At 37.2% G+C, this 9255-nt stretch overlaps 1 protein-coding gene across 1 annotated transcript; it reads left to right on the top strand.

Moving 5' to 3' along the window:
* The first annotated feature begins 1938 nt into the window (after nt 1-1938).
* Nucleotides 1939-7835, top strand: hykk.2 (hydroxylysine kinase, tandem duplicate 2). The gene is made up of 5 exons (XM_030084094.1): nt 1939-2002; nt 2910-3218; nt 4891-5033; nt 5187-5367; nt 6315-7835. The coding sequence occupies exons 2-5, from the start codon at nt 2915-2917 to the stop codon at nt 6755-6757; spliced, it is 1071 nt and encodes a 356-aa protein (XP_029939954.1). The 5' UTR covers nt 1939-2002; nt 2910-2914; the 3' UTR covers nt 6758-7835.
* The last annotated feature ends 1420 nt before the right edge of the window (nt 7836-9255 follow it).

The raw sequence follows: 9255 nt of genomic DNA on the forward strand, positions 1-9255 counted from the left end.
CCATAGGCTTGACTACCAGATACATGGCAATGTTTTGGGAATACCAATGATCAATATCCACTGCCAGCCTCAACACCACAGACCCTTTGTCGTCTTGGAAGTATGATTCAGTTTCTCTTAGACCCTCTGTTGATCTAGATCAGTCTTAAAGTGAGCTCTTTCATGTGAAGTGCCTGCTCAAGCATAGGAGCCTATTTTTCCCTCTGTTTCCTGTCTTTGCATTTGCAGTGTCTGGGAGAATATACTAAATAGGAGCGACAGGACAAGGGTTACAGCCTGGAGCACTATGAGATGGCATAAAGCGTCTAACACCAGTAAAACAATGCATTCGCAGTTTTGTTCAATGGAAAATTTTCTTCTTTTTGTGGAACCCAATTTAGATGGGTGATGAATGTTTGTGTGCACATGCATGAGTGAGTGGGAAAATTTATTCATTCTCTTTTTCACACTTTTCTTAAGTCTTTTCTTTTAATGTATGCCATACCTTAATCACTTAATCACATTCTTTTTATGAATTGCCTTATTTCCTTTTGAAGCAAATTGAAGCAAATTGAATTGCATTGTGTCTGAATGATGTATAGTAAATAAATGTGCCTTGCCTTGTCCATGTGATTTTTTTTACATTATTCTTAGGAATATAATTTAATCAAAAGTTATTTTCAGAGAGCAACTCTGTAGTTACATTTTTTTTTTACTTTCCCAAAACAACTTTAATGAAAGTAACAATACAAACATAATATACATATTTTAGACTTTCAAGACGTCCATGACAAAGGGAAATAAAACATTTACCATTGAGAGAAAAAAGATAGATAATATCTAATAAAAAGAAAAATAAGCACACAACAGAACAATAATGAAAATAAATAAAACCTGCAAAATGAAAAAAAAAATAATACACTCAATAGTACTTTTCAATTAAACACATTGAATATAGTACAGGCATTCATCATTGTAAGAGCTTCTGTTGTTTTATGAGTGAAACAGAGCTGCAATATTGTTCTATATCAGATTCAAACTCCAAAAAAGAGTGTTTTGTTAAGAAAGAAAGAAAGAAAGAAAGAAAGAAAACATTAATGCCCTTTTTATAGTCAAAGTAATAATGAAAAAAAAATGCTTTGGTCATATAATGTGTAATTTGAGAAAATGTTTTTGATTATAAGTGATTTTTTGTCTCCATTTTTTATGCATAAATTTACAAGATCACAATAAGAGTGGGATTGTTTCAGGGTGCATACAAAAAAAGAACAGTTCACAAATATAAACTTCACATAAACTTCTTTAACTTTGTTAGTTAAAAGGAACTTATGTAGCAGAGATCACATTTCTTCCCAGTCTGAATTAGGGCCAGATTTACAGTTGTGGAAACTGCAGGGGAGGTGGAGACAAGTCTGCCTGAAACCAGGAACTGATTTTAGAGTTGGAGCCTTTTGTGAGTGGAGAAACAAATTTTGCCAAAAATAAGCTGAGTTGGGGGAGTGGGTGGGTAGAGGAGGTGGGGCCATTATTAAAGGCACAGGGACATCAGCTGTTTCAAATATTATTTTGGTCTTTACTAGAACTTTATTCTTTGTAAAGAATTCTAAATACAGTAGCATGTGTTTATTAAAAGAGCTGACTGACTAGTAAAATACTGCTTTTAAACCAATTATTGTAAAATAAAGACTTTCCCAAAAGATTATATTAGTGATATAACATCTCTGTGGAGAGAATTTGCCCTTGTACAACAGAATGCAGAATGCAGGCCAAATAACCTGTTGATGTAAGTTCGAATGTTTGTTTGTTTTTTGGATTTTCTGTATGGATTTTAGTCCACCTAACTGTGAAGACACTATGAGAGAAAACATTGTAGATGGAAGTTTGGTTTTGGGGGTTTTGATGTCTTTTTTTAATTACCCCGAATGCCAAAGCCGGTGACGTCATCGCCGTGAACCGGAAGCGAGTCCAGTTGGTTATTCGAGGACTGACCGTGTGACCAAAGGAAGACGGAGATTCATTAAAGGTACGCTTACCTGTGTTTTGGATACCGTTAAACGGCACTCGCCGGGATTAGTGTGGGAATTTCCGCCTCGCCGAATCTGCAGCCTCGAGCCATGCTGTACTTTACTGTTTAACACGTGTCAGGCGCGCGCTGCTTTGCTGCGGTCTCTCATTGTTTTTACTAACGTGGTCTTCATCTGTTTGTGCCGGTTCGGTGCACACGTCTGTTCAAGTACGTTTTCATCTTCTTTATGTTTCACGTTACGCTGTCTGAATAATATGATGTGCAGTGTGATGCGAGGCAACTTCCAGACACCCTTAAAACATACAGAACTAAGACAGAACAAGCGGCAACAATTATATAATATTAATCTGGCTTAATTGGACAGATTTTATTGGAAGGGAAAAAAGTGGACCGCTTCTCTGAAAAAGAAGTGCTGTTATGACCTGAAAGTTACATTGTGCAATAATGATCCAGAGTAAAAGTGAAAACACTGCGGAGAAAATAATAGCACATCATGCATTACAATGTGATGACACAGCGGTGTAGTGCTGTGCAGACTTGCCTTTATAGCTGGAAATCAAGCATTAACTAATTATTGTGATGCTGAACACAGCTGATCAAAACATGTTTTTATTCCCGTGAGTGTCTTGTAATAGAGGTTGAAAATTTAAGGTGGTTTAAATCCTCATTGTTGAACATTGGTGATGAAAATTGAAAACTGGAAAAAAAAAAAAAAAAGACAAATGCTTGCATGGACTCAGCAAGTAAGCTGATAGTAGCGAGATTAAAAGAAATATAACATCAGGTTGACAAACCGATTTACACAGTTTCAAAGAGAAATTGATGTGTCAATTCATTGTAAGTTATGGTTTTGTCACCTGAGGTGGAACTTATTCTCAGATGACTTTCTTTTTTCCCCCCACAGCTCCCATGGCAGCAAAGCATTCCAAACCTAACTTCAGCCAGTCGCAAGTGACTGAGATTTTGAAGAGGTGCTTCAATTTGACAGCCTTGGAAATTCGCTCGCTGCCCAGCTACGATGACCAAAACTTCTATGTGGCGCCTGTTGAAGGCAGCGAATACATCCTGAAGATCCTGAACTCAGAGGACAGTAAGATCCCTGACTTGATTGAGGTGCAGACATTTGTAATGTCATTCCTTCACCAGAAAGGACTCCCAGCTCAGACAGCTCTGCCCTCCACCTCAGGACAGCTCATGATCTTGGAAGAAATAGGTATGATACCACTTATGTAGTTATGACTTCCATGGTTTTTAATCCACATGTGTTGCATTTGAGTTAAATGTAGTTCCCATTGTGAGAAAGATAAAAGGAATATCTTTGATATTTGATATATGAACCAATGTGTCTTAAACCCTCTATATGCATGCTTTACCCTGCATGGACTGGGTGTTAAGTTCCAGTTTCTGAGAGCACATTAAGACAACAGATGATACAATTCTTCACCATAGGAAGAAGAGTTGGAAAGTATGATTCAATGCAAACAACAAAAAAAAAACAAAAATTCGCTTACAGGTATAATCTGAGGCATTGCAGCAAGTTCTGATGAGGCAACATGATAAGTAACTTATAACCCCAGATGGCGAAATAATTACCAAGGCAATGTTTAATGTTATTTCCTCATGCATTTACTAAACACAGAATAGTTAATTGAATGCACTTTAACTAAGATCAATGATAATGACAATTAGTTAAATTTAAACAAAATGAAAAGATGCATGATTATTCTGAATCTAGTTCTCAACAATACTCATTCAAATTGTTTATTTTTTTTATACTTTCTCAACTGTTTTGTACTGTAAATACCCTCTGAAATACGTCAGAACATAAAAGTCTGCATTTATAGTTGGTATCCAAAGTTCATATCATTGCCTTGCTGTTGTGCCATCAGTCCATAGTCCAACAGTCCACTCATAAACCTTCAGTGAACAGTCCATTACATCAAATGACGTTCTTGAAAATGTCTGTCCACCACAGTAGGTTGTGAAGTCTACAACATTTTTAAGGCCATAGTCTGTGTGGGCAATACAACAGTCTGTATTTCAAATCCATATAATGTCCATGACAATAATCTGTAAGAACATTTAAAATCAAACATCGTATGAGCCACTGACTTATTTATGTAGGTGCATTCATGCTGGAGTCATTACCAATATGATGTGTGAAGATGCTGTCCCTGTACAGTACAGAGCCATGGTTTGCCCCCGCAGATCGGTGAGAGCTGTGGCTGGAGCTGGACACTCACAAGAAGCCTTACCGAGCTAATCATCAGCCATATTTCTCACTGTGGCATCCAGTAGTTCAGGTCCTCAGGCTTGAAATTAGCACTTTGAATGCTTACTAGGTGACTGAAAAGTTAGCAAATATGCAAGACGGAAGCTGTTCTCCTCATGAGGTCAGTGTCTACTAGGTGTGCCTTTGTGTGTGTGTGTGTGTGTGTGTGTGTGTGTGTGTGTGTGTGTGTGTGTGTGTGTGTGTGTGTGTGCGCGCGCGCATGTTTGTGCACACCACTTGTGGTTGTATGAAGACAGTAACTGCCGATGGTGTGGTTCAAGGTGGCGTAGCTGTAGCAGCTCCATCTGCATGTTGTAGAGCAGGCCAGACAGCCTTCAGAGTCTGGAAAGTAGAACTATTGGTTAGAGTTAGACAGAACATTCAACCAGCATTGTGTGACTGTGCTATGCAGGATAAGCATCACTAGTGCTATCACCTTCCATGTTGCCAGCCATGCAGAACGTCTTAAAATATCTTAGCACCACAGTTTAGTAAATGTTTCCTTAAGCAAATTTACAGCAGAACAAAAAACAAAAGAAGAAGCTGCATTTTAAGATGAAGGCAAACACCTCTGCTACTGGGCATGTCTTTATTTTATTTTCATTTTTTTCAGATTGTGGTTATGGACTTCAGAAGTACCTGGTCCGGCTGTTGACTTATTTACCTGGCACGACCATTTCCAAAGTCCCTTTAACGCCACAATTATTGTATGAAACCGGCAAGATGGCAGCTTCACTGGATAAAGTCCTTCAAGAAGTATATTATCAACACATGCAAATGGTTTCTCTCTTATGAAATCACAAAACAGCTAATTCTGTAACTTTAAGCACTCTTTGATCAATAAAATGTTAAACATTTGGTCAAGGTATGTGTGACAGATTAACGTTTCTTTGCTCTATTTGTTTCCAGATGAGACACCCTAAGATGGGCATTTTGGAGAGGGAGAAGTTCATCTGGAGCTTGACCAACGTTCCCCTCCTTGAGCCCTACCTGCATCTTCTGGATGGAGACCCTCTTCAGGAAGTTGTGAAGTCTATTGTTCATCAGTTCAAGACCTCTGTGGATCCCCAACGCTCCAATTTTCGCAAGTGTGAGTACAATATTTACTCTTGTGTCAACAAGAGAGCAATTTTTCATCATTCGCCCCTCCATCAATCAGTTGTTGTCATGTATTTTACTTTCTTGTCACATTTTTGGCAAGTCACTGAAATAGATGAGATGGATGAAATATTAAGATGTCTGTCTCATCCTTTCTTCAAATTGCTACTTTCAAAATGAGCATAGAGTACACAACTTCACTAATGAATAAAGCTGAACATCATTACCTCGATTAGTACAAGGCTGGGCTGTTCTGAATCGTGTTTAGTTGTAGGTAGTTAAAGATAGCTGGTGGAGTGAATGGTAAATGTGGTTGGCCTACACTCATACCTGTCACAGTTAATTAAAACAAGCATAGCTGTGATTTCCTTTAGTAAAACTGGTTTAAAAAATATTGCCATCATTTGAATCTCTGTGCGCTCCAGATATTTTATGGGATGGTTTCATTGAAGTGTTAGTACATCACATAACTTTTTTTTCCTTTTTAACCAAATGTATTCATAGTGTTACAGGACCATTGTTTGTGTCAAGTGTATGTTTGATAGTGTATGAAATGGTGGAAGTTTAAGTCCTTTCACTTTTAGCAAGGATAATATGAGAATTATGTCACCTGAATTCATGGAAGGACTTAGTGTGTCTTTTTAAGTTAGGTGTGCAATAATAGCTCAAGGGCTGCTAGGCATTCATGTCTGACATGGATCACAAAAAATTCAGTATATCTTCAGCTTACATTTTTTGTATGTCATAGTATTAGTGCCAACACTGAAGCGAATCATATTAAAAATGCAGTGTTGGTTTTCGTCGTTAGTGGAATCATAGCTTTACACACATAGATCCCAGTTTTTTGTTCTTCTTGGCTGTTGTAAACAGTCGATTCACTTGGATATGTCTCTGTAGTATTTTTTTTCTTCTTGTAAACCCCTTTTTCCTCCTCCAAAGGCATAAATCATGGCGACATCAATGACCTCAATGTGCTCGTGCAACCTGATGACAATGACGGGCACAGAATTTCTGGAATTATTGACTTTGGGGACATGCACGCTGGCTACTACATCCATGAGCTGGCCATCACTGTCATGTATATGATGACTGAGCACCCCAATCCCATTGAGGTGGGCGGACCTGTCCTCGCTGGCTGGGAAAGTGTCCTTCCTCTGAATGAAGCAGAGAAAGACTGCCTCTACATGTTGGTCTTGTCTCGATTCTGTCAGTCCTTGTTGATTGCTCGCCACTCTGTTTTATTGCATCCAGAGAATAAAGAGTATCTCATGATTTCATCTAAAAGGGGTGTCTCTATCGTCACGCAGTTGTGGAAACTTGGAAAAGAGCATGTGGAAAAGGTGTGGTTTGAGAGAGCTGCTCAACTCAGTCAGCAAAAATAAGAAACATATGCAACAAAGTGCTTTCAGTAACGGGAATCCCCCACTGACCATATATTCATGTGGTCAAATATTACTGTAAAATTACTGATTTGCAAAAAAAAATGGAGTATGGCTAAGCAAAAATATACTGTATTCCAATGAATAAGAAATGTCATGCATAAGAAATACTAATGAGACAGTGATGCTGTATGTCTCAAATCAGTTATGTTCTCACTAGCCAAATTCTATCATGGCAGTAAATAAACTTATTTTAGGTTGTCCTTTAGATCAGGAATATTGACCTTAATTCGATGGCCACATGTAACTTGATTTGGCTTAATTTGGGTTGGACTATGAGTGCATTCTATAATCCTGTCTACCAAAGAGTTTCTCTGTTAGGTAGCCTGACTTTGGCAGATTTCAGTATTTTTACAAACCTAGAAAACGTTTTGCATGAAATTGAAGTTCCAGTAAATGTGTCTGCATTAGGCCAACAAACTGCAGCACCAAGCTCAGGATTACTACATCGAAGTGGATTTGTGTAACAAGGTTTTTCTTTAAATGGATACAGCCCATTTTTCTGCATATTGAGCTGATTTTATTTTGTCTGCCAGAGAGCTAAAAGCATAAAAATATAAGTATGTGGATACAGTGATCTATGCAAATTACAAATGCAATACATTACATTTCTTTCTCTACCCATAATTTTTCTCTTGTCAAAATACTTTCTCAGTTTACAAAATAATAACAGCCACCTTTTTAATTTTTGTTGCGCGCTAAAAGAGTTGGTGCATACTTTGAAACGGTTAATGACATTAATGATGCAACTTTTTTTATACTTTTATATACTTTTGTTGGTGTCCGATTGAGCTACAGTGCAATGTGAGTATATATTTTGTCATAAAAGAGACATACATTGGCATACAATTGATTTATATATGTATTTTACACAGTATTGGAGCATTTTATAAAATCCACAACTGGAATATTTTTTGTAATCTCTGTGATTTATGTCTCTTTAATGCATATTTTCAGCTCATTTATCTGTAAATGGTTACTTGTGTGACTTGCATTTGTACTTCAATAAATAAATCAAAGATGTGCCACTTCAGTGTCCACCAGAGTCTTTATGTTCATGAAGCACACTGATCTGACTCGCATCTTGAACTGTCATGTTGAAATTCTGAAGTTTTTATTTCAAATTTCATTTCTAGTAGTTTTTCATTGTTAGATCTCATCAAAGTAACTATTATTGTATAATCCAATTTCATACAGTTCATTTACTTATTCCTGATTACTTCAAAATCAGTAAATATACTTTTATCAAACTTGTATTCCCTGCTGTAAAAATCAGCTGTAATATCGCCCTCATGTGTCCACTATAATGTAATGCAGGTGTGTCTCATGAAAAGCACAAGGCAAAGGTTTTTTTTTCTTAGAATTTAATTCAAACTTTAAACACACCTTTATTTTACAATTATTACACAATCTGATCTATTTCAGTCTTATTTTGATTCATTAATAGCTTGGATTGTAACTTGGGAAAGTTATCTTATGAATGATCTCAAAATATTTGAATATTTCCCGAAGGTCTGGTCATTTAGTTTTTAAGCAGATGCCATAATCATGCAATAAAAGTTATAAAATTGCCTCATACTTTCTTGGTTTGTGTGTTTAAGATGCACAAATAAATGAGGATGAAAGGTTGTTTTTCTTCAAAGTGACCATCAGAATAGAACAGATGTTCTTCAGATTTATACTTTAATAGGTCAAACTGAATACAAAGCACTAGTTGTATATCTTGCATTGATGTCCTCATAAAACGCTAGGTATGGACTATTTTACAAAAGACTAAAGGATGAAGTACATAATTTTCACCCTGACGTAATGAGGTCTTTTTAGGTTTTCTGGTTGCATTCATCATTGGAAACAAATTAGCAAGATGCAAGGAAAGCATAAAAGAATATGGCAGCTGGGCAACAAACTGATGGAGCCCGTCATGCTTGACCTTGAATCAGACCTGGAAGAGGCTAATATGCACTGCAGTGCCATACATAAGCTGTTAACCAAATAAATAATAGACTTTTAACAAATTATTGTGAGCAACAATGTTGCTCTACATTTCTTCCACACAGCCAACTATTAGTAACAAGTGGGTACATCTTGAACATGTCACCAGTCCATCAGTTTTTATTTTTAATTTCTTAAAGGACAATACTTGTGGGTATGATGGTGCTCAAGTTAGTGGTGAAGTTGTTGTAATCTTTTATGCTTGCTGCGAGGCTGTCAATGTCCACGCTGTGTGTTGTTTCAAAATACCCCGACAGTGTCTCCACAGTGTGCATTCACTACAGATTTCATATGGAAATGAGGCTCAGACCACAAAGCTCCAGTTCCACTGGACGGTAGAGAGAGAGAAAGCACCAATTACCCCTTTTAAACTACAGTAGCTTCATGAGAAAATGGCCCAGGGTGACCTGAGCTAGCGCTTAATGTCAACTGTTCATATGTAGAAAAAT

The sequence above is a fragment of the Salarias fasciatus genome, chromosome 23 (genome assembly GCF_902148845.1).
Source record: "Salarias fasciatus chromosome 23, fSalaFa1.1, whole genome shotgun sequence".
Taxonomy (NCBI): Eukaryota; Metazoa; Chordata; class Actinopteri; order Blenniiformes; family Blenniidae; genus Salarias; species Salarias fasciatus.

What these genes read in the sequence shown, in the direction of transcription:
- hykk.2 (XM_030084094.1), top strand. Translation starts at nt 2,915, where the DNA reads ATGGCAGCAAAGCATTCCAAACCTAACTTCAGCCAGTCGCAAGTGACT. An exon ending in CATGATCTTGGAAGAAATAG is followed by an intron (nt 3,219 to 4,890) that starts GTATGATACCAC and finishes CATTTTTTTCAG; the next exon opens with ATTGTGGTTATGGACTTCAG. An exon ending in ACGCTCCAATTTTCGCAAGT is followed by an intron (nt 5,368 to 6,314) that starts GTGAGTACAATA and finishes CCTCCTCCAAAG; the next exon opens with GCATAAATCATGGCGACATC.